The sequence below is a fragment of the Marmota flaviventris genome, chromosome 16 (assembly GCF_047511675.1).
Source record: "Marmota flaviventris isolate mMarFla1 chromosome 16, mMarFla1.hap1, whole genome shotgun sequence".
Classification (NCBI taxonomy): domain Eukaryota; kingdom Metazoa; phylum Chordata; class Mammalia; order Rodentia; family Sciuridae; genus Marmota; species Marmota flaviventris.
The window spans coordinates 53,496,761-53,523,260 of record NC_092513.1 but is presented as its reverse complement, the minus strand read 5'-3'; the positions used below and the strand labels follow the sequence as shown (position 1 = coordinate 53,523,260).

The 26,500-nt window shown below is 39.0% G+C and overlaps 1 protein-coding gene across 14 annotated transcripts in view; it reads left to right on the top strand.

The window, feature by feature from the left end:
- Positions 1-26,500, top strand: part of Dlgap1 (DLG associated protein 1) — a 362,352-nt gene that overhangs the window by 45,465 nt on the left and 290,387 nt on the right. For 4 of the 14 annotated variants that reach the window (XM_071602436.1, XM_071602437.1, XM_071602442.1 and 1 more), the window contains exon 2: positions 17,864-17,977. The exons of the other annotated variants lie outside the window; for them this stretch is intronic. In XM_071602436.1, the coding sequence (XP_071458537.1) occupies positions 17,864-17,977 (114 nt within the window). The remainder of the gene's footprint in view (positions 1-17,863; positions 17,978-26,500) is intronic. 14 annotated transcript variants of the gene reach the window in all.

Below are 26,500 nucleotides of genomic sequence, written 5' to 3'. Positions count from 1 at the left end.
GCTTTCATTGGAGAAGCAAACTGCTGCTTGTTACCAACCCCCCCAGCTGCTGAATTAGCAGTGCTCTCTGTAGAAGAAATAGCTAGAAGTATAGGTACAGAAGGGACATGTACAATTTCTGGGAAATTTCCCATTATGTGTGATATGGTCATGATGACTTGGCTCCTTGTGATCCACACCAACACGCAGATGCACACAACTTAAAAATGTGAGAGACAAGACAGGGGGTGTGAGTAATAGCTTTTGAGTTGGACAGAACTAGGTTGGAATCCTCTTTCTATTATTGCTGTATCTACATGCTCCGATCAGGTTACTTAACCTTTCCATGCCTGCATTTCTTCATCTGTAAAATGGAGATCATAAATGGTGACTACCTCTTAAAGTAATGTCTGCCACACAGTCCTCAAGTGATAATATTGATGGCATGGGTGGTTGTGATAAGTAGAATAGTGCCACCAAACATGGCCATAGTCTCATCCCAGGAAACAGTAAACACTATTTTGCCTGGCCAATAGGACTTCACAGGTGTGATTACATTATCTTGCTATGTGAGATTAATGGATTATCTGAGTGGATCCTAAATGTAATCACAAGTGTCCTTATAAAAAGGAGACTTGGACCACAGAAGAAAGGCATTTGACCATGGGAACACAAAGGGATTTGTAGAAGATGTACTTTTGGTTTTAAGATGATGGACGAGGCCATCAGCCAACAAATGGATCTACAAACAGTGGGGAAAGCAAGGAAATGGATTTTCCCTTAGGTCCTCTAGGGGGCACTCAACCTGGCCAGTAGCTGGGTTTCTTTTTTTTTTTTTTTTTAATTGGTTGTTCAAAACATTACAAAGCTCATGACATATCATCTTCCATACATTTGATTCAAATGGGTTATGAACTCCCATTTTTTACCCCAAATACAAATTGCAGAATCACATCGGTTACACATCCACATTTTTACATAATACCATATTAATGACTGTTGTATTCTGCTACCTTTCCTATCCCCTACTATCCCCCCTCCCCTTCCCTCTCATCTTCCCTCTCTACCCCATCTGCTGTTGTTTAATTCTCTCCCTTGTTTTTTTTTTCCCCTTTCCCCTCACAAACTCTTATATGTAATTTGTGTAACAATGAGGGTCTCCTTCCATTTCCATAGTTTCCCTTCTCTCTCCCTTTCTCTCCCCCCACTCGTCTCTGTTTAATGTTAATCTTTTCCTCATGTAGCTGGGTTTCTGATCATTGAATCTACTGTGAACCTCTGGCCTTCAAAACCATAAGAGAATAAATATGAGTTGTTTTTAAAGTGGCTGAGCTTGTGGTGATTTGATATAGCAGCCAGGGGAAAGTAAGGCAGTGATATTTTGAGAAATGAAAGATAACTCCAAATGAGCTGTTCAAAGAGGAATAAAATGTTAATCTAAGAAAGATGATATTACAAAGGCTGATGTTGTAGGATGGAGAGGTCCTCTAAGATTCAATGTGTGCCGGAATATGTGCATGAAGGTATCCCATGCTTGAGTTAGAGCAAGTCCAGAAAGAGACAATTGAGGGGTGCAGCCATCTGTGGGACTTTGGGACAAAAACAGAAGTTGTGGAGAAGGGAGGCAGTGACTAGTGCCTGAGGGTGGGATGAGACAGTGCAGGGTGGCAGAGCTAACGGTGGAATACCCTGTTCAGAAGAGAGGATTGGTTCAGAAGAAAGACTGGGCAGAGGAACTTCGCTGGGTAACCAGCATGGATCTTAGAAAAGAGGACCTGTGTTCTACAAAAGGAGCATGTTCTATTGTTCTTGGGGCAACATTAGAGAGAGAAAAAGATAGTTCAAGAAAAGAAATCCTGGGAAAGACCTCCTAGGTCCTTACACCAAATCAAGACTATGATTAGCACATGTCTGAGTACTTTCAATGTAACCTATTTATAGAATTTGGATTCTATTTATAGGATCCAAGGTCCAAAGTGAAGTTTGTTTCACATGAGCTCTCCATATATTGCATGTAATTTGGAAAAGGTGTCATGTTCACATGTCATATAATGCTGTTAGAAATACATGTGCTCATGCCACCACATACTGTTTCCTGTCCTGTAAAGCCTCTTCTCCATACACCCAGTTGGTAAAGTCTCAAGTCAAGCACTAACTTGAACAAGCTTCCATGGAAATACTGCCCACATCTGTATTTTCCAGCAACTTAGACACTTTGCTGTAACCACACTGGAGTGTTTGTTGCTCTCTCCTCTCCAGTAGTACCACCTCTCCCCACAAGTCAGAAAGATCCCTGAGGACAAATACAAGTCTACGGATACTGTGTCTTCTACTCCCACAGTCCTTGGCATATTGGAGGAATTCAATATATGAGAATAAATGGGTGGATGAATTGAGTCATTCATTGTATCCTGTGGGCACAATTATTATAGGATGAAGAAAATATAAAGTTCATGGATCATGGGTCAGTGTCTAAAGCAAATACATCCTTCCACCCTAATCTGTCAAAAAGCAAAAAAAAAATTGTAAAATGAAGTAACATTGGATTCACAGGGGTTTTTTTCCTTAGAAAAGATAAAGTTGCTATGTTTAATACAAAATTTCTAAATGATTGCAACTCTACTCTTTTTGTTGCAAAAATAAATAGTAAGTGGGAACATGTCATATTCATATGGGAATACAAATTATCTCATGTAAATTAACAAGTCACTAATGAGGAAAAAAAATGTATGCAGTATTTGCCTGTGTTATATTTTATAATATGGAATATTTTCTTTTCTTAAAATGAAATTATCAATTTTGTCTATTTTTATACAGTGCAGTGTTTTTCAAAGTTTCATTTGTGAAAAGGAGGAGGATGTACTTGTATAAAGCATTAATAATGTTTGTTGCCTGCCAAAATTAATGTATTCACACCAGAGTCATAAACCTCATCAAAATAGAGCTGGACAGAGTTGTAAGAGGGAAATATACCTCAATCTCAAATCATTTCCAACTGCTTCATCTTTATAGAAAGTAAACAAACCTTCTAAGCTATTGAAGAGGGAGAGCTAATTCATGGTAATGGAGGTTTAAACATAAAAGGAAGAGAAAAAAAGAAAATAACATATGCTCGGATTCCAAAATCCTGTTACATCATAACACCCAAAATTGGAAGGAAGATGGAAAACACATCTTGAAAGCCTATTCTACATGCTTGGCTCCACCTCACAAAAATCCCTGTGCCATTTTATTAACAAACTTTTCCACATGGAGCAGTTGGCTCTAATACAAGCAGTTGGCTCTAATACCTTGCCTTTGTGTTAGAAATCGATTTATTTATTTTTCCCCCTCATCCTGAGTTCTCCTGTAGCTAGCCCCAGGGACTCCAGAGCCAGCTTCCTTGTTCATCATTAGTATTTATCACTTTTACAAAATGCCGCAGGGTGCTCAGAACTCGACCACACTATTTAAAAGAAAACACAAAATCCCTGCTCTTCGCGGGACGCCCAGACCAGTAAAAGCATTTGCAGAATCTAAGAGGAAAACACATTAGTGAGGAAACAATGCGTCCAACAAGAGGGCCACTTCGGCAGCCTTTGTGAAGTAGGTCCAGAGGGGACACAGGACATGTGGGATGGAAAACTCTTCTCCCCACAACCTGGCCACCCACCGCAATGGGCTCAGGTCAGCGCATGACCTTGGAGCAGGAGAAGGTGGCACATCAGATTTGGAACATGTCAGGTATTCAAGGCATAGACCAGGAGAGGCAAAAACTGCAATTCCTCCCTTGGTGAGCAGATCCCTTTGCCTGCAGCCTGTGTGGACAGCATGTAGGGTCAGGAGAACACTTGACAAAGGGAAAAATAATCTAATCCTGTTACCTTTTTTGACTACTAAGAGAAAACTTCTTTAAAACTAAAGACGAAAGTGCTGTATAGTGAAGGATATGTCGTGCCCTCTCATGGACCTGATTTCCTTTTTCATATTACTCGATAAATGCAATTTCCTCTTAAAGTATATTTTTTTAATAAATAAAAGCAGTAAGATGTCCAGATTGGCACATTATTCCGGGTGGGAAAATGATACATTGGGTTTCATTTCCTCCTGGTGTCATAATCTTTGCCATCAGCAATGCTACCAAGATGGCAACACTGATTTTAATATTTCAGACTTTAATTGACTATAGCTCTCTTGTATATGCACTCAGGTTGAAATTTCAGGTGACAGTGTATTTTCAGCTCAACCTATTTTAATTATCCTCAATTCTATGGAATCACCTGACAGCAGGTTTAAGGCTAATATTAACCGTATCTTTATTTTTTGGCAGATTGGTGCAAACATTAGTAAATAGGTCTATATAGTCAGATAAAATATACTCAACATCAGCTTTATTTTCAGTTTTATAACAGTGCCTACCAAATAGCAGATACTCAATAAATAGTTGATAAAGGAATGATGAGAGGAAAGTATGTAATTAGGAGGTTGAAGGAAGAGAAAAATCTCCTTACCTAGTTATTAGAAAGTCTTTCCAAACATGTTTAGATTTTCATGAAATTTATTGTGAATAGTAAACCTCAGGATACCTGATGCATCCAATGATGGTGATTGGTTCCAAAAAGGCTAATCTTTATATATTAGAAAGGGGAATATTTTTCTATGAAGTTCTCATTCCACAACAACTTGCCATTCTTATATAATAGAAATGGTAAATGTAGCATTAGAGTTCTGCTTCTTTTCTCCAAAGGATATTTTTTAAAAAGCACCCACAAATGTCATCTCATCTATTTTTAAGCAGAGTGCTGCTGGATAAACAGCTGAAATTGTCTAAACCCAATGGGAAAATTCAAAGTTTAAATAAGCTATTTTATCTCATTGAAAATAAGTGGCACCGACTGACACTGAACATATGGGGTTTTGCGTGCAGTTACGTATAAATTTTCTTAACTTTGAATATAAAATTGTAGCTGAAGCTGAAGAATAGGGAAGCGAAGTACATTCCATAATGATTCTTTGGAGGTTCTACTCTGTTTCTCGAGCCCAGCTTTCACTAATTTCTTGTTAAACACTGTTCCTGCACGCCTGGAATCCCAGTGTCTAGGGAGGCTGAGGCAAGAGACAGCAAGTTCAAACCCAGCCTCAGCAACTTAGCAAGACCCTAAGCAACTCAGCAAGACCCTGCCTCTAAATAAAATATAAAAAGGGCTGGAGATGTGGCTCAGTGGGTTCAATTCAAGTGCCCCTGGATTCAATCCCTGGTACAAAAAAAACAAACTGTTCCTTTGCTCCTTAGATCTCTTTTGTATATAATGATGTTTCAGGGGACAGATGAGACAAGACACCAAATAGAACAGGAAGCAGGTTTATTTAGCTATAGTCAGGTTCAGAGGGCAAACCTTTCATTGTAATCAATCTATCCCCCTGAACCCCGAGTTCAGGTAGTTTCAGAATTTTATACCCAGCATGTAAGCGGAGGGGCTCAGAAGTTCCCATAAAAGCAGTTTTTCTTTCACTGTTCTGGGCAAGTAAATCCTTCAAGGACAACACCTGAGAGGGGGAGAGCTTCTTCTCCCCTTTCTTTCCTCCCCCTGCCAGCTGTTACATGGAGCCCAATTGGTAACTTCTCTTATCTTAGAAATGTAGACATCTCTGTGAAGCTTCTGCTCAAGGCTAGAGGTCTTGTGAATGGATCTGTCTTTTTTTAATCACACTTTGCATTTGCAAACACACTTCTACAAACTACTATGGTGGATAAATGTTTGTGAAAAACTAGCAAAGGGGCATTCAGCACCTGGAGTGCTGATGTCTTCCAGCCAGTAGCCAAGTAAAATAGAATGACAGGAAAATAGGAAGTTTAACTACACTGAACTCTTTTATAGAGACTCTTTCGTTGATAGTCGTAAAATCAGTTATGGTGCAGATTTCTGGAGAAGCTTTGTTAAGATTTTCTGTGGAGAAGGATGTGCCACTACAATGAAGCTATATCTTTGAATTGAGAAAAATGTAAAGAAAACAAATACTTTAAAAAACAAACAAGCAATAAAATAAATAAATAAATAAACTAAGCTGGGCACTGTGGTGCACACCTGTAATCCCAGTTACTTAGGAAGCTAAGGCAGGAGAACCACAAGTTCAAGGCCAGTCTCAGCAACTTAGAGAAACCCTTTCTCAAAATTTAAAAAAAGGCGGGGGGGGGGGGGGGGGCTAGGGATGCAGCTCAGAAACTCCTGAGTTCAATTCCCAGTAGGAAGGAAGGAAGGAAGGAAGGGCCAGCCCTCTGGGGGGACCCACCCCCCAATTCCACAGCCACATCCTAATGTATGTTTTCCCTATCCAACCCCCCAGAACACCAAGATTTTCAATAAAGTGACAAAATTACTGACAATTATAGAAAATAAATTAAAAGAAAAAATAGATCTACAGTGATTGTAACTTTGGGGATTTTTCCACTGGCTTCATATTTTTAATAAAATTGTATATGCTAATCATGAAAAATTATAGTTCAGAATGATATAGCATCAAAAGCCCTACAACCCCTTGTCCCATTCCTACTCCCAAAAGATAAAAATCGCTATAACCATTTTAACATTTTCCTCCAGTTTTCTTTATATTCAAATTCACAAATATACTCATGTAAAACTGTAGATATGTATCTGGGTCCATGTACATAGATGTATGAGTGTATGCACATCTTCTTTCTTCTGTTTTAACAAATTGTTATTACACTACAAATACTGTGTAGCCCTTGGCCCTTCTTACTTACTAGTGTCTATTGTCATCTTTCCACATCAGTATGTAGAGCTCTGCCTCATTCTTTTCAGTATCTATGAATGGCTTTGTGATGTGGGAGTGTTCATTCACTCAGCCAATGTTGAATGCCCATTTGCCCTGGGCCGAGCACTCTTCCTTGGAAACACAGGATAGAACAAAATAAAATCCCGGCCCTCATGAAGACCATGTTCTATGATATTGATATCACATATTAAAGAACTAATATATTAGAAGCCTTTTCACAGGCCCACTTTTTCTTTTACAAACAGTGCTGTGATGAATCATCTAGTAAACAAGTCTTTACACCAATTTATCAGTTGGATAAACTGCAGAAATTATTTTGATATATTCAGTCATTCACTCAATGTTTTATTTGCATCATCTCCTTTAGAAATAGATTGTAAAGTTTTCATTGTCAATTAAGTCGATACAGTAATGGAATTTTAACACAAATATTCTATCATTTTTAGGCCTATATCTTAATTAGACTATTAAAATTTTATCTGAATCAAATCCTCTTAGATGACTCTATGATAATGCTCCAGGAAGAGAATCAAGTCAGATGTTCCATTTTTCCTCAACTTTTTTTTTTTTTTTTTGCTACCAGGTATTGAACTCAGAGGCACTAGACCACTGAGCCACATCCCCAACCCTATCTTGTATTTTTTATTTAAAGACAGGATCTCAGTGAGTTGTCTTAGTGCCTCGCTTTTGCTGAGGCTGGCTTTGAACTCTCTATCCTCCTGCCTCAGCCTTCCAAGCCTTTGGAATTACAGGCATGCACCACCATGCCCAGCTTCCTCTAGTTTTATTGATCACATGTGCTAGAAATGGCCAATTTAAACATTTAGTAATGCCTCCCAGAAAAAAATTTTGTACCTCTTTCTGGTTCCCGTGTAACATGTGAACCATAGAGGAAGTTTTTAGTAAATCAAAGCAGAAAGTGAGTGTATGCCATTGTTCATAGGCATACATTCAAGAAAATTATGCCTCCAACATAACTGGACCAAAAAAAATCAATTATTATTTATAAGACTTTCCTTTAGAAAGCCATTTGGCTGCTCTTGCCTCTATGTCCCATATGTATATTACAACTGAAACCAGGTCAAAATCTTCCATACACTCTTAGAAGGGAAAAGGGAAGTTATCAGGTGAGAGGCTGTGCAGGGGAGAAAGGTAAGCTGGTCTTGCTCCCTCTGCTTTGTGTCTGGGGCAGAGACATACTGAGCTTTTTCTTCTCATTTCCTTCCCCACATACCCCACTGGGCCACCCACCTCCACCAAATATTCTGGTTTTCAATGTCTTCTAGTCATATTGGGGAAATATGACTGGTTTGGGCAGAAACTAGGAAACCACGTAATTGGGTTTTTTGATTTTTATTTTTTTCTAATTTAAGAAATAGTCCCTTCCAAAATAAATAAATAAATGTTTCTGTGGACATTCCAACATGAAATGGACTTTTTTTTTCCCTAGACATTTGTCCAATTCTGCAGAAAGGAAAAAGAAAATGATATTCAAATGGAATATCATAAATGGGTTTAATTTAATGCTGTTCTAGTAATTCAGAATCTCTTCCTCTAAACAAACAATTGCTAGCTTGAGTAGGAGGTTAGGTGCCCATGCATCCTGCTACACGGAGGTGTATAGATCACAGAAAGCCAGCATGGTTTCTAGGAGGAAGTGTGGACGTCTCGGGAGCTCTCACCAGGTCAGCTTGACCCATTGATGAAAAGGCAAAGAAAAACATAACAAAAGAAATCCTTTCTCAAATGAAATACATCAGCATCATTACTCTCCGTAGGTAATGCACAATTTCCATAATAGGAAAAACACCAGTTCTGAATATGCAGTACACTGTGGGTTCACGTGTATGTAAGAAAGAAAATGTTCAAGACTGAATTCCAGGCTTCTTCAGAGACACAAGGAATGAGTGTGCATGCCATGAGCAAGGGATCTATTTACTTCCACATTCAAAGACAATCATTTCTTCTCTTGAATAAGCTTTTTTTTCCCCTCATTACAGTTTTTACCATCAAAAAGGTGGCAGGGTCTTGGTGCATGTTATAAAATTCAAGATGTAGCCTATACCTATTTTTACAGAACAATATCACTCACATGTCTCTATTATGACATTTTATTTGCACCAATATCTTGAGACACTCGAATACTGGCACAGGTTTGACACAAAATGTAAATTCCTCAAGGCTGGACTTTGACATGGTTCTTCCCTCTAAACATAGTGGACCCTCCTCCATTTTTGTTCTCTTCATATCCATTGTAGGGCCATGCAACCAGTTTCACAAGTTGTAGAAAAGTGCTCATATATATTGATCAACTATTTTTCACTTTGTAGAGTTTAGTGGTTAAGTAAATAGTTGGAGTATGATAAAGTGGAGTGTTAACTGGCCCAAAAGGAGATCTGAATTCTCACCCATTCCTAACACTTAATAGCCATGTTTACATGGCTAATCGACAGTTTACATCTGGATGTCCATTTCTCCATTTACAAACGAGGAGTTTGACATTTACCATAATATGATGTAAATAATGTTCTTGTGAGAGAAAAAAAAATGTTGAGTCTGAGAAACTGAGTGAAATACTCAGGTTTCTATAATTGGCAAACATTCTGGAATCTTTAAAATGCTAATATGCATAGTTCCCAAACTATCTTGGAATCCTCTTCTGAGAGCAGAACGTTTTGAAGGATTGGTGATCCATAAAATGTGCTTTGTAATTCGTTGGGGGGAAATGACAGTTTTAGTTTTCTGCCTGGCTGATCCTCTCGTGATCTGGTGATGGGCTTCCCCTGGCTGGTAAAGTTCAGTTGACTCTTTGATGGAATATAGTTTTGGTTCCCATAGATTTCCATGAAAATAAACAGCTATTGTGTCCTCAAAGCTACCAAGCCTCTCTTCTGGATGCTGCTCATGTGTTCCCCACCTCCTGCCTGTACATCCACATGTGTGCCTACACACCAGCTCCTTCCTGCACAGAAACATATTCTGCTGAGGTCCCTCCTTCTTGCCCACATCTGATGCCAGTTTTCTTCCCTGTCGCTGATGGAGGAAAATCCAGGACAGTGGTCCCTGCACTTCTCAGTTGATGAATAAACCAGGTATAACCAGTTGCTGTACTTAAAGATTTCAGGAGCACTTTCATTTTGTTTTATAGGGTACTCTGCTTGGAATTGGGGTTGTAGTCTCTGCCAAATGAATGATATCATCCCTCTTTTCAAGTTGCTTACAATTGGTGGGTGGGGCAAATTTGTAAACACCTGGTTTCTAGATGGTGTAATAGGTGTTGCATTAGTAGTACAAATAGATTGTTGGAGAAAATCTTGACTATTTTAAGGTAAACTCTATATTTGTTTTATTAAGGCAAGACATTATGGAATTCTTGGTCCTTTGGAACGTTGAAGGCTTAAAGGAAAGATGAGTCTCTAAAATTCCTATTTATTTCATAAGGTGTGATGTTTCAGCTGACTGCAAATTTTCCTGTTCATTTGTCCAAAATCTGTACAAATAATTCCCTTGCTCTTAAAGAAAGTTGTTCAGTGAAATTGACCTGCAAGGCAGTCGGTGAAGAGCTGGGTACAAATCTTGCTCTGGGTTGCTCTCCTTGGATGGCCTTTGTGGGCCTACTGAGAGGCTACTTAGGAACTTGGTATTGATGCTGAGGTCTTTGAGCCAACCTCTAACTCCTGGGAAAATGAACAGCAAGTGCAGGTCAAAACTAAAGGGAGCCTGAGTATCCTGTCTGCCCCTGGAGTTTTTCTTCTGACCTGGAAGCTGCCACCTGAGTTCCCATCTGCAATGATTAGTACATAGCCACCTTGCTAGGCTAGAGTACCCAGCTATTGAGTCAAACTCTAAATTAGGTGTCATAATAAAGGAGTCATATACATATAGTTGAAATCAACCATTAGTGGACTTTGCAGAAAAGAGATTACCCTTCATAACGTGGACAGGCCTCATGTAATCAGTTGGAAGAACTTAAGAGCAAAACCAAGGCTTTCCTGGGAATGTCCTGACCTAACACTACAGTATCATCTCCTGCTTGATTTTCCAGCTTGCCAACCTACTCTATGGATTTCAGACATGTTTTCTCCATAATCGTGTCCACCAATGCCTTAATATAAATCTGCTTTTTATTTCTCTTCTTAGAACCCTGACTGATCCACCATCCCCTTTCTGAAGGGAGAGTCCCCCATGTGTGCTCATCTCCCTTACCTTTCACCCTGAGGCTCAAGGAGTTGTGGATCTATTGCATCTTCCTTTATGACTGAGCTCCATTGTGAATTAAATAGGCCTTAGACATCTGCACCACGCGGGGATAGAACCATCACTTGCCAGAGGACTCCTACGTGAAAATACCTTCTGAATTCCAAAACACCAGCCTGCAAACAAGCTTTGACTTAGAAGGCCTGTTATATATGTTATCTTACATCATTTTCATCCTTATACTCAGTCCCTGGCGTTGGTGTTACTGTTCTCGTTTTGTGTTTAAAAAAAACAAAGTTAAAAAATGTTCAGGTGACTAGACCAAAATCACACGCCTGGTTTAAGGAGAGTCAGATTTAAACTCAAGTTGACCTGATTCCAAAATCGATGCTGTGTTCACTGCAGTGTGCTCCTTCGCCACAAGTGACAAACTATCTGAGGGAGAATTGCATGGTACCAAAATATTCCATCTTCTTCTGTGCCACTGTAGTCAGTGTGCCGGGTAGAGAAAGATCCGAACATCAGCTGACATTTACTGAGGGCTCACTGTCTGCCAGGCTCTTGTTTTAAAGATTCCTTAAATGAAATGTTTAGGATAAATCATATAATTTCTGTAGTTGATCACTTTAGAATTTTAAGACATATTACTTTTCATTTTTAATCCCAGCTCCAACTATTTCTGATCATGCATTTTTCTCTTGGGAGAGTGGCATTTACTGACTGGGGATTGAATCCAGGGATGCTTAACCACTGAGACACATCCTCAGCCCTTTTTATTTTTTATTTTGGGTTTCACTAAATTGCTTAGAGCCTTGCTAAGTTTCTGAGGCTGGTCTGGAACTTGGGATCTTCCTGCCTCAGCCTCAGTCATTGGGATTATAGGCATGAGCTAGGTCATGGTTATGGCTAGGTCATGGATATTTCAAACAGGCTTCCCCCCTCCTATTTCTAAATGATAGATACTTCATATTGACCTTGAATATCATATAAACTATAATTTTAAAAAAACAGAATTGTTCTAGGATGTGTGAGAGTGGGTTGTTTTTAGGGATTTTTTGTTTGTTTGTTTGTTTTGTTTCGTTTTGTTCTTATACAATTATCTTCTGGCCTCAGAAGATGATTGTATAAGAACATGCAAAAATATTCAATGATTAGGTTTCTGGCTGTTCTTTGCACACGCAGTAATAACCTAACTGGTGGACTCACTTCACTGGAGTGTCATCTCCAGCCTCTGGACTTTCAGCTACACAAGAACCCTTTCAAAAAGACATTAGGTCTGTACTTATTCTGAAGACAAAGAGCTTTTAGGAAATATTCTTCTATGCAAGTACAATTAGTAAAAGTAAAGGTACAAAACATCCAGGAGCTCAATTCAGAAAGTATTACTTTAGGCTTTCAAAACTATTCATTTGACAAGCACATGCTAAGCATTTATTTTACAGAAAGTTCTTGGGGAAACAAAGATGAATAACATTGGCTTTCTGATGAATAATGAATGTGGCAGAGCTCTGTGCCGAATGCTCTAAAAGCAGTGGTTTTCAGTCCCACAGCCACAACCAATTAGTGGTTAGTGAAATCAATTTAGAGGGTCAGGAGCAACATTATTTTTAATTAAATAGAATACAATAGAAGAAAATAGAAAAGAAGATGGTGTGCGCGTGGCATGCCAAAAGGTGAAGCGTTTCCTTCTTTCTTTCAGTTGTTATGTGTGCCGACTGGTTTCCAAAATAAGACATTCCTTATTATGAGACATAGTCAAAAATGGTTTTAAAAATCAACTTTGAAGAGAGAGAAAAAGAAGAAAACAAAAGCCTTGTTCTCAAGAAGATTTCATCTTTCTGGAAGAGAATGCTAATTAATGGACAGCAGAATCTTCTGTATAAAGCAGTTAATGACAGATAAAATGCATGGTGCTAATCTAGTGTCCCATGAGATTGGCCTAGGGGGAAGTGTCAATGTGATAGTCATCACTCTTTCCTCCTTGAAGAACTTCTTTCTGCTCCCAGAACATTCCAGGTTAATCCTTCTTAGAATGTCTTGTTTCTCATTTTGTGTTTGAAAAACTGAATTTAGAAGATATTCAGGTGACTAGACCAAAATCACATGCTTCGTGGTTCCCACCTCCTAATATTGAAATAAGTCTGAATGGACACAGCACTTGGGCCTTTTCTCTCTCTACCAACCCTCATTCCTCAGGTCTCCCCATTCATTCTCAGAGCTCTCGTACTGTGTGCATGCCCACACAGATTTTTCCAGCCAAGGTTGCCTGACCTCCCAGGTATATATATCCAGCTCCCTGCTCAACATCATCCTTGTCTGAATGGCATGGGCATCATAATACATCCCAAAGCAAGATGCTTCCCCTGATCTACTTGGCCTTCTCCTCTTGGCTCATGGGAATTCATATCTTCCACTTGATTACACCAAAAGCCTAGAAGTCATCCTTGACATCTTTTTTTTTTCCAATCCATGCATACAAATCATCATTAAGAAACCTGTTTGCCCTCATGTTCTCCCCTGCCACCACAGCCACCTGGGTCTTCATCTTGAACTCTAATCTGGATTCTTTTTTTCTTTATTATTTTTTAATTTATTGGTTCATTTTCATTATATATGACAGCAAAGTCCATTTTGATATAATCATACAAGCATGGAATGTATCTTGTCCTAGTTAGAATCCCATTCTAATCTGGACTCCTACAGGAGCCTCCTGTCTCATCTCTGATTCCACCCTTGTTCCTCTTTAGTCATCCTCGACCAGGCAACCTAAGAGACTCTTTTAAATTAGAACATATCTTTTTCTGAACAAAACCTTCTATTCCCAGCTCACCTTGAGTAACAGCCACTGTCCTCCCAACAGCCTGAAAATCTCACGTGAAACAGACCCTAGCCCTGCCTGTTATCCTTGCTCTCCAACCTAATCTCCCCTCACCCCACTCTGCCCACCTGGCTTCCACCTGTTATCACTGCAGGCCTGCTTTCCCCTGGGGAACCTTCTCATCGGCTCTTCTTTCTGGATGAAGCTGTCTCTCCCCAGGTATGAGGACAACACCCTTGGCCTCCTGACTTACTCAGGGGTCACTTCTCAGTGAGGCCCTTTGCGACCGTCTCTTAACACTACCTGCCACCACCCTCCCTCCAGCATACACACACTCTCTTCCTTCCTTCCTTGCCTTCTGTTCCTCCATACCACATATCACCATCCAACATGCACTTTCCTTATTTTATTAATGGCTTCCCCTTCTCCATAAAGACAGAAGTTTTTGTTTTCTGCTTTCACATTGTTATATTCCCCCATACCTATCACAGTGCCTATTTCAAAATAAATGCTCAATAAATATGTGTTGAACAAATGAATGAATGCTTTCAGAGCATTTTGATAGAGTCACAGGAGAAATGTTATTTTAACTCTAGTGTAACCCCTAAGTGACTAACCCCTAAGTTAAAGTGAAGAAAGAGAATAGCATGATACAATCTCATCTAAAAAGCTCTAGCACAGAACCCAATGAGGAACACTCCTGTTGGGACGTTCCTTTTCAGGGTCACTTGGACTAGCTTGGAAATACTGATTTAAACATCTGTATTAGTGTATCGTCTCATCTACGCACATGCTTGTGTGACAACTCGTGTTCTCTACAGAAAGTAGATTGAAACCTAGTTGAAGGTTCAAGTCCTTAGGGGCACTTCCACTACATGGTGATTATTAAAGTGGGATTTTGAATCACCAAAAATATTATTCAGTGCTTTCCAAATGCCAAGAATTAAGATTCTTGGAGTTTGATGGCTTCGTTGATACAGAATGGCTTAAGATTCAGGAAGGAAAGATTTTACTGTGATCCATTTGAATACAGTATGCCTTTAGGTGTTGTAAAAGTTTCTTGGAATAAAAAAGTCCAAACAGCTCCAAGATGCAGGAGGGATCAGAAGACAGAAAAATAGTGGCACGCCTCTTCTTAGTGTTTTATTTGTTTATAGATATCAAAAGTTAAGTCTATGCTTTGTAAGTATCATCATCTATATTCTCATTAGAAACTTAGTACTATAAAATTAATAACAGAGAAACTAGAGGGAAGTGTTTTCTGAAATTTACTTCAAAATTTTGAATTTTAAATTAAGTATTAATACCTGAGATGATCAACTTGATATTTTATAATCTCCAAACTTGCGGTACTATTTTAAATAAGATCATCAGACTTAAAAGTTCTAAGAGATCTGCACTCAAGCATTTTTTAAAATAGCTGTACTATTTGTTCATTAAATGTTTATCAGACTTCATGTTCTAAAGAAATAGATTCATACTCACACAAATTTGACAAGTAGTTGGGGTGTGTTTGACAAATAGAAAATGTGCTGAGAGATTTATTAACATTTTAGCCAACACCCAACATTTGATGTCAGTACATCTGAGTTTATATCAACCCCAAAAAGAAGATCCCTCTTCTTCCACCTGTACCTCTGCTTCTGGACACCAGAGTTGGAATCCCAGTTTACCTCAAGGAATTCATTTCTGGGAACTTGGAATTATAGCTCCACACTACATAGGATGTGGTGGGCAAACACTACTGACTATAACATAATAGAAAACTACAGGGGCTCAGCTAGTCATTCCAAGCCAACAGATAAGCCTCCAATATGCCTGAAAATAAACAATTGTGTTTTTTTTTTTAAAAAAAAGAGTTCCAAATAAGCTTATCTCCTATGCAGCCAGCAGAGAGAAAATATATTTACCACAGACATAAACTCTTATTGTTTTTATCTTTTACTCTTTTAAGATGTTTTTATTCTTGCTTATATTTCACTAAAACTTGTAACCAACTATAACTGCTGGGTATTGAGTATTCTGCGACATTACTATAAGTTCTCCTAGTTGTTCCAAGCATCTAACAACCATTACTTGTTACTGGGATATGCCATAGAGATGGGTCTTTTATATATTTTTTGAAGGACCTGTGGCTGCTTCATTCAGTCATTCAATTATTTATTGAAAATGTTCTGTGCAAAGAACAATGGTTTTAGTATTTTGAAATCAAGCACCAATTACAGACAGCATCAATATTTGTGTAAATAACTGAAAAAAATGTGTCTCTTAGGAAAGAAAGAAATGTTATTAAAGGAATAACTCAGGAAAATTTTTCTTTGGGATTTTTTATGCTTAAAACATTTTGAAGATAAATAGTCATCTTTGAAAAGCTTATAAACTGCTAACTTCTGGGATTTTTTCTGTGGGTTTTTTTTGGGGGGAGGGACAAACCAACTTGATTGTTACAAACATCAACCTGCTGACTATACCTGAAAATTAAGGTTGTGTGTGAATGTTTCAGTGCCTTAGACAAATGTGTATTTAAATTAACTTATGTAAAACATGTCTTGAGACAAACAACAGTTTATTTTTGTACTATTTAAAAAATAGAAAATCTCTTTTGAAAATAAATGTTGACTGTTAATGTAAAAAAAAATTTAAATGTTATAGCTTTACATCTCCCAGCAATTTAATACTTGAGTTTTATGTTTAAAGGAAAATTACTGTAACTAAGTTTTGAAACTCTTATAGACACCAGCATGCTATGATGAAGAGCACAGAAATTCAAGTGAGACGAACCTGTCTTTCAGTTCTGGCCATCCCATACTAACGGTAGCATTTAGTGCATGTCATTTAATCCCACTCTCAGTGGAATTGGTAGCAACATAGTATTGTGGTAGTAGGTAAAATAATGTTTGTGTATTAGCAATTATCAAATGGCTACCTGCAGGACCCCAGGCTACCTTCTTTATCTTTGTCCACCTTTCCAAGCAAAGGTCCCAAGATCCTTGTAGATTGAACAGGCTTAGATCACACACAGAGATCTGGGGCAATGCAGGGAAGCCGTGAATGAAGCTTGGGCAACTTACATGCTGATTGGCTCCTGTGTCTCTCCTGAAACAGCCTCAAGTAAGGAGGGAAAGTTTCCCCAATGTGACTCCAAGAGCCAGTGTGGAATCCAGTGGGAAAACACAGGGGTACCCATGATAGTCAAAATATAAGGTGGACAATGAATAAAAATTCCTTTCTCCTCCTGGCCCTACATTCTGCAGGAGTCTAGTGACTTGGTTACCATTTATGTTGCCACAAAGGCATCTTCCCGAGAGACGGTGCCTCCTTCAATGTCAATGGCATTTTCTACCAGCCTCCAAGGCCAGCGGAAGCCTCCCCTCCCTTGGAGGACTCCCTGTGAGGCTCCTCCAGCACCAGTTCTCAGTGGCCCTTAGGCACCTAATACACATTTCACTCCCAAAGAACAGATGCACCCCCAGTGCAGAGGACATAGGGGAACAAACTCCAAGCCCAATAGGTAATTCCTAACTCCTGAGATTTAATACTCAGATCAGGTTGAGCAGCTTTAAAACTCTTGTACTCTTTTCCTTCATCATTCTCCAAATTTACTGATCCACTTAAGACTCACAAATTCCTTGGAAACCAGAGACTGTGTTTTATAAAATGCTTTTGCTGTATTTACCCAGAAACTGCTATGGTACCGGGTACTCTGTAGATCTGTATAAATTTCATGAGTGAGAATAACCCCATAGGGGTGGTTTGCATAATGAGCAAATCACCCTTTCATGTTGCTGTTTACTAAATTCTATTCTTTCAAGAGCATTAAAAAAAACACTACGGAGAGGGAGCTTTGGCAAAGTGTATAAACCCTACTCTAAAAGAGGTAGGTATTTACTTTTGTCCTTAAAAGGGAACTCTAAGCAATCTCAAACAAATTAAGTTTTGTACTAGCTTTGGGCTTCCAGGGGAGTTAGGAAGGATGGTTGCCAGGGAGATCTGCTCCTGTCTGCGAAACAACAATCATGCCTCAGATCTGCCTGTCACATTATTGTAATCTTCCTATTCCTGCTTTTTTTTCCCCCCTGCTTTTGCTATGAGAAGAGCAAGCTAAAAAGGCTACAGGGACACTTAAGCCAAGTCGCATTTGTCAAGGTGAAAGCTGTGTGGAGGAGAAAAGCAGTTCTCCCAGCTGCAAAGAAGATGCAAAGGAGCCGAGTGAGTAGGGAATCTGAGAGCCCACTAAAAGTGCTTAGAAGCCCCCACACATTACAGCCATCTCTGGAAACAGCTGGAGGCAGGAACGTGAACTCCACAGCGAAGCCTTCTCATACATGCTGCTGCATTGTAGGGATACTTGGCCTGAAAGTTGTGGCTGTCCTGCAGGTTTTCTAATTTCCCCCAAACTGTCCAATTTTGTTCCAGCAGTTATGCTGACAACAGCTGGAAAGGGCACCACGAAACTGAAATACGTGCTATTTCACTTCCCAGTTATTTTAAGAATTCATTATTTTAAACCCTCTTTAGCAGTGCTAGCCAATTAGTGTCAAGGTGATGTTTACGCTTATTTTAATAGTTACACTCTATTTTTTTTTTCGATGTACAGTTATGCAGGAGCATGTACTCTATTCCTTCTTTTTCTTTTCCCTTTTATAAATTTGTTCATTCACTCAGTCATCACCAATGGATTCATCAGAAACAGGGGGATAGTTTTAAAAACTTTGGTGCCAGACAGAGGGCACTCCTGCTAGTTATTATGACCTTGGGCAAGTGATTTTTACCTTTTTGAGTCTAGTTCTGCAGCAGTAAAATGGAAACAGGAATGCCTATTTTATAAGATGGCTGAAAAGATTAAAATAAGTGTGACAAGTATTTCTCCCAGTCTTCTGAGGTTATTCCATAGTTGTGAGACTATGCCATAATGCCAAGACCCCACATCTTCTTTCTTAAATGCAGGGTTTGTTCTTTTTTTTTTTTTTTCCTCCTATTGATTCATCAAACTCAGGAAGGGTCAAGCATCCTCACTTAACTGTTTGCTGGCTTTTTTTTTTTTTTTTTTTTTTTTGGCAGTATTGGGCCTGGAACCCAGGGCCTTGCCCAAGCAAGGCAAGCACTCGACCATTGAGCTCCATCCACCCCAGCCCTTACCTGTTTGCTTTCACTGAAATACCCTATCCTTTAGGAGGCCATCAACAGCAGCTGAGTGGTTGCCTTGCAAATATATACCTATAATTGATACCATTTTAATCACTAATCTTCTTGGCTGTCTTTTTTCCTAATCAGTCAGATGCCTGAGTTATTTCTCCAGGCTTCTTTGGTTCCTGATGAAATGGAACCTTGCCTTACATGCCACTCAGTGTCAGCCTCCTCCATTTCCCTTCCACATCTATGCAATGCAGAATTGCGCTGGCCAGCCCTGGTGTATTTTCAGGACACGTGCTCCATTTCAGCTCTCTGGCTTTCTAAGTGTCTCCATTCCTTTTGTGGCTCTCAGATTTCCCAAAATCTCACACATTTTCATTCCTCCAAACCTCACCTTCCAATTTCCCATCCTGAGATAATCCACTCTCAAGGAGTCACACGCACATGGCTTCATCTCTCAGCCATTAGACCATTACTGACCCAGAATGTCTGAGCACATCTACTGGTCAGTTGCATGTCAATAATGGCAGTCCAGCCACAGCGGGGTGCTCAAGCTACTTGTGCTTGGGGAGAGGGTCTTATAACTATGCCTTCCCATCTCTAATATCTTAGCTCTTCTCATTTTTATTTCAAGGCATGTAACCCATTATTTGTTTATTAATTTACTTTTCTTCCAGACAGATCTAAAAACCCTATGAATGTGTTCTCTTATCTGAAATTGGTATTCTGGAGATTGTCATAAAATAATTGTTATGCAAAAGACATATACAAATATGAGAAGGGAAAAGATTTCTGGTCTGTGAAGAGCACACCCAGCTTGGGACAGTGGTGCTATGCCACACTAGCTACTGAATTCTCTGGACCTCAGTTTCTTTATTTAAGTGTAATATATTATATTATTATAATAGCATAATTATAATAGTATAATACTATTCTCCCTGTCTTTCAAAATAGCTGTAAGGATCATGAGACATTATATGAACATGTTTTTTATACTTGCACATAATGGTGGAATTTGTTATTACATGTTCATACAATAGATTCATGCTGGTTATTAATATTAATTTGATCACTAATAAATATGAATATTAAGTTCTATAATTACTAACCCAAAATACACCTTTTTAAAAATCTTTTTTAGTCATAGATGGACACAATATCTTTATTTTATTTGTTTATTTTTATGTGGCGCTGAAGATCAAACCCAGTGCCTCACACATGCTAGGCAAGTGCTCTCCCATGAGCTACATCCCCAGCCCATCCTGTTTCTTGTTCTGATTTTCAAACATAAAGAATTTTCAACTGGCTCTAAGACCCATGTTTTTCACATTTTAGCATCTCAGATAATTGAGATGCATCATTTATTCTCTGGATCATCAGATTTACTCAATGGTATTTCTTTTCTTCTGAGTGTCACCAAACAATATTGAGGGGTTTGCATTGGTGCCTTAGATTCTGTAAAATATATTATTTTACCTTTAACTGATGTGATCTTCTTTCAACTAATCTTGGAGAAACCTAAAGGGGAAAAAAAGGTCAGGACCAAAATAGAGTCCACTTCCAAAGGACCCAGAAGACAGACAAATACCTTTCTATGCCCACCAACCAATTTAGCTTCGTTCTTTTGTTCCACATTTTTATTGATCCACTATACTTGCATATAATGATGGAATTTGTTATTACATGTTCATGCATGTATGCAATGTAATAATCCAATGTGGCCAATATCAATCAGCTACATTCTTACCATAGAAGAAATGTCTGAATTAAATTTGTATATTATGACCTGTAAAGTCTACTTGCATTTATATTCTTATACTAGAATATCTAATAAATAGAGGATGTCAGTTACTTTTTCATCAGCAAGGTATTTTTGGCTGGCCATACTTAAAAAGTAATCATGAAGAGAGATGTTTCCAACCTTTCTCTCCACAATTTTAAGGTGCTTTGAGGTTCACAAACTGTGTTCACACACATTATCTTTGTTCATTATACATCTGTTTTCATTCCATCTCACAGATTTTGATTCAGTAACTAGCGTGATCTTGGGTTAGTAATACACCCAAGGTCACATACAGTGCATGGATCTTGGACAAGACTTCCTTAAAGTCTTCTCCAAATACAAAACTAGTTCCCACAGAGGTTTCTTTATCCCTAAGATTTCTGGGAACCAAACTGAAGCCTTTGAGGTTGATCCCTGGGAAGCCAAGTAAGCTGGTGTGGCCCTGGTATCCCAAGAGCTACAGGCTCCCCTTCCAGTCCAAAGTAGATCAGAGTCCCCAGGACAGAGAGCTGTAAAACGCTCCCTGATGGGGAACTCTAGCTCAGTAGTGGGAGTAGACAGTCCATTAGAACTTAAGCTTTGCTTAATAAATTTCAGCTATTTCTACCCCTATTTTACCAAAAACAGTGTTAGTAGGCCTCAGAATCTTTTCGAAAAGACAAAAATCATCTATCATTAAGGAACATCTGTGTGCTCAGTAAGATGGGTACATGCCAGGAGAACTGGAGAAATCCCATAAAACAGAACTTTCTTAAAAAGCACTTCCTGTGTGCTTATGGGCATTACCTCATTTATTCCACACATAATCCTTTAGGATAGGAAAATGAGGCACAGAGAAATTAATTAACTTGCCCAAGGAAGTAACTGGCCCAGCAGGAATTCAAACCTGGGCAGTGTAATTGCAAAGCCCACCCCCCAGCCTTTCAGCAACACTGCTTCTCCCAATTTCAGTGAGCTTGAGGAGTAGTTGGGGAGAGAAAATAAGGACTCAAAGAACCAGTAATGTGTATAAAACAACCCTTTAGTGATTATGCAAATAAGTATGCATATGATTATATGGATTAGAGGATGCTAAACTTTTGTTTTATGAGCTATACATTCCCCCACACTACCACACAACTCTGCCCTGAGGCTTAAAACTAGCCACAAACAACAAATCCTGACAGACCATGGCTGTGTAGCGATAAAACTTTATTTATAAAAACGGTGGGCCAGATGGAATCTGCAAGCTATAGTTTGCTGACCCTTTAAGTAGATAGTACATGCTGTAGATTTTATAAAGCAGATAAATTTAGGCTACAATGGAGAGAGCTTTGAGAGAACTGAGATCAGCTGTGAAGGACAATGGGAGATGAGCTTACAAGATGCTATGTGACCTCGTCCCTTGTATCTCCTCCTGTCACTTCCCTCTTTCTTAGTGCTCTCTGGTGGGGCTGACGTTTTCATTGTTAGACTTTGGTTACTCCAAGTTCATTCTTATTCTAGAGACTTTGCACTAGCTGAGCCTTCTGCCTAGAAGCTCTGCTCCCAGATCTTCCCAAGGCTGGCTCCTTTGGTCATCAGATCTCCTCTCCCATGTCACCTCTTCAGGTCAGCTTCTCTGAAGAGCAAGTTAAAGCATGCATTGCCCCATGCATCGCCCCATCTTATCTTCCTCATAGCGTTTACACTTTCTGAAATTATCCAGTTCATTTATTGCTGTGCTCGTCCATTACCTACCTCTTCCAGCTCTCCTAGAATGTAAGTTCCGCTGAATGGAATCAACATGTGCATTGTTCACTGTGGCAAGTAAGCGACCAAAAACACTTGACAGAAGTAAAGGAATAAGGGAGGAAGGCAGGAAGGCAGACTTTAGCAGAGTAAGAATGTATTTCCTTTGTTCTGTGATGGAATACTGTATTCAAATGACCCACCATTCAGGGCCATGATGCTATTTCAATGAAGAAAGCATCTTCATCCTGGAATTAGAGGATGTTAGCCCTGCATCATGGTCATTTCTTGGTCAGGGGCAGTCTTAGGACTTCGGAATGATGCCACATAATTTCAGTTATGGAATGGCTGTACCTGAAATAGAGAATGCTCACTACTCCTTATTTTATCAAAAATAAAGCTCTTTATTTCAGTGTTAGCACTTAAACACTAAAATGTAAATACGCCCCCCTTTTTTTCCTAATCTATAGCTATTGTAAAATTTAACCTGTAATGTTTATTTATTGTTTATCAAGCCCAACTACCTCCTAGAACTGATTTTCTAGAACTGATTTCTACCTCCTAAGATGGTTCCAGCAAACAGGATATCCCTCTAGCCTGATACCAGCAAGCTCCTGGTCCATTTTCTCTTTCAGCTTCCCTTTCTTATCAAGACGTCAGTCCCCTAAACACCATCACAGGTAACAATGATGCCTTTCACAGGCAGCTGCAAAGGCGACCTTCTCTTTAGATTTCTCTGTGCTGCTTAAGTGGAAAGTCACAGCAACCTCTGACTCTATCACAGCAGCTGCAGCCACGGAATGACCTTTCTCGACCATCCAAAGAGGGTAGCATTTTAAACTTTGAGCCCCTTACAAAATGGTACATTGTCTTCTAAAACTGGGTACCTAAGCAATGTCTGTCTCTTGCTTTGGAGGTTGACTAAAAATAAAAACCAGCTCCTTTATAGCAATTTTACAAATCCTTATGGATTAGCAAGTGTTTCTCTTCTCCAAGGTCTGGATTTTCTGTGTCATTTCCATTTTTCCTAGAACTGATTTCTGTATTATTTTTTACTTGTTGTTAGGGAGGTGAATAATATACGAGTATTTGTATTCTACTCTGATGGAAGTAGCTTTTGTACTTAGCTGCTGTCATTTGAAATAAATGTTTAATTGAGAGGTATACAGATTAAGTGATTCTCAACTGGTTCCCTTAGCAACAATTACAGACTGTTTGTAGTAACCCCCCCCCCAAAGTTTCTACCATAAACCAACTTTGAAAAGCACCTAAATAGAAATTTGCCATGTTTTTCTTCTATAAGCAATATTAGTAATCAGTGTGTCATCAGTCTCTGAGAGCAATGCTTGTGAACTTTGCATTGGTACTGAGGAATGACAGGGACTGGCTGCCTTATCTAATGACCCAAGCTGTACCAAGTTGATTTTTTAAATGGAATTGCTTAGTCAATAATTAGGTTCTGAACATGATCGTATCTGTGCAATGAGTCACTCGTCAATTGAAGGAAAACAAGACTGTTCTCAACATTTAAAATTTCCTAAAAACAACCTTGTTGCTGTGGTGATTTTGATGCTTTTTAGCTGAAAAGTAAAAACCCTACATTGCTACTAACATAAGTAATAAATGGCAACTGCATCAAATAATAATGGATCATGTAGTCAAGAACTTGGAACTGTTCAGTTCTGTGGGCACCACAAACCACAGTCTAGAAGGAGAGGCTGCATCAAATACCAGTCAATGGCAGGACCCCAGGAGCTGCAGCACTGAAACTGTCCCTTCAGAGCTGTAATTTGGGGCAGGTTCCATAACCTTGGATTCCTTACTTGCAGAATGAGCTGGGCACAGTGGCGCATACCTGTGATCCCAGTGGCTCCGGAGGCTGAGGCAGGAGGATCAAGAGTTCAAAGCCAGCCTCAGCGAGAGTGAGACACTAAGAAACTCAGTGAGACCCTGTCTCTAATACAAATACAAAATAGGGCTGGGGATGTGGCTCAGTGGTCAAGTGCCTCTGAGTTCAATTCCTGGTACCAAAATCATCATCATCATCATCATCATCATCATCATCATCATCATCATCACCTTATCCCTCAGGTGCATGGATCAAGTGAGTTCATATAAAACATTTCAAACAATGTCTGTAAACAGGAAGCACAACATAATAATTTGTTAAATAAACACATTGCACAGCCAAGTTTCAACTCTGTTAAGTACCTGTCAGAGTAAGAACTACAAACTGCTGTTTCCAAGTTTGTGAGTTGTTCCGTGTATTCAATCTGGTGCCTCTTGATACAAAATTCCAAATTATAGAGCTATATTGATAATTTAAGGAGAAAATAATAGTGCTTTTCCTTTAGTGGCCCATCTATTCTCACCCCAGAGACTCTGTCATATTTAGAAATATGTCATATGTATTTGCCGTTGTGGACACTTTTTCTTAACCTCTTAGATTTCAGATTCACTTCTTAATCATAAAACTTATTAGATTCTGATTTGTGGAAATTAAACCAAAAGACATTGAATCCCAGTGCTTCTGTTGACCAGCTGTGTGTCATTGGGCAAGTTACTTCAGCTTTCTGAACTCCTGCTTTTCATCTGAGAAATACAGAAAAAATGCACAGGATGTTGTATCAATGAAAGAAATTCCTGTAAACAAATTTCTTAGCATAGTTAAATGTTACCATGAAACACTGTGTCTTTTTAGTGGGTAACCAGTAAATAGCATCAAAATAGTAAGTGCCATTTTACCTTCTCATTGTCCACCTGGCCAGTTGGCAAACTTGGGTACTCCTTCCCCCCAGCACCATGGCTAACTCCTGTTTCGAATGTCTCTTTGATACATATTCCATTTGTGGCAATGTATCTTCAACTTGCTAACATGTTGATTTGGAACTTTTCCCAAATTTACGTATACTTTTTCTTCCCATCTCTGTTATAAACCTGTTGAGGGTTGAACCAGCCTGCTCCCTCTTCTGTTCTCTTTTGAGTTTCATGTGTGTTCCCTGTGTTGTAATTTATCACCATTTGATGGATGAGAAGTGTCACCATGCATTTCTTTCATCAAATGGAGAATGAATGAGATTCAACGGGAACTAGGTTAAGTTCACATTGAGATGGAAAATGTAAGAGGAATTAAAAAGACTATCATAAAGAAGTCTTCTAAAATGTAGTATAATGCCATGTTCAACTTGAAAGAAATGATTGTAGAAAGAAGACACAGTGTGTTACCCTGAGAGCACTCTCTTGGGTTGTCTCCACAATTATGGACTTAGAGCAGGATCCAACAAAGCAAGAGGAAAAGAATGATTCAGATAAGTAGTAACAATCCCAGGTAAGCAGAGCAATCAAATTCCAACAGAACAAATGTCCTCAAGTGTGGTGTGTGTGCACACTAATATGCCATTAGTTTTCACAAGAATTTCATTAGAAACCTTCGAAGAGTGCTTTTCTCAGATCTATAAAGGCTGAATCTGAACTGAAGAGGAGTTCAGAAAGAAGAGATGGTTAGAAAGTAAATGCAGTTGGTATAGACAACTAGTTAGGAAGAAGAGAGACAGGATATGAGATGGTAAAGATGGAAGGTTCAGGGAAGGCATAGATAAATCAGAAAACATTCTTGAACCTTAAATGACAATTGAAAACAAGTCATTGAAAAGCTCAAATAAAACTGCTTTTCTGCCAGGTGTGGTGGTGAACGCCTGAAATCCCAGCAGTTCAAGAGGCCGAGGAAGGGGATCATGAGTTCAAAGCCAGCCTCAGCAAATGAGAGGCACTAAGCAACTCAGTGAGATCCTATCTCTAAATAAAATACAAAAAAGGGCTGGGTATGTGGCTCAGTGATTAAGTGCCCCTGAGTTCAATCCCCAGTACCAAAAATAAAAAATAAAAAAATAAATCTGCTTTCCTTTCTAATTGCTTAGACTCAGCTATTATCTCTGAGAAGTGTAAATTAATCAGAGCCAGTGTTTTAACTTTTCCTAATGCCCAGGAACTTTTTTTTAAAGATTATGACATGGATGTGCCTGCCTTCCAAATACTGTCAAATCTATCATAGTAAAACACTGTTAGTGAAAGGTTATTATCTAACGTTTTAGATATTTATCTCTATT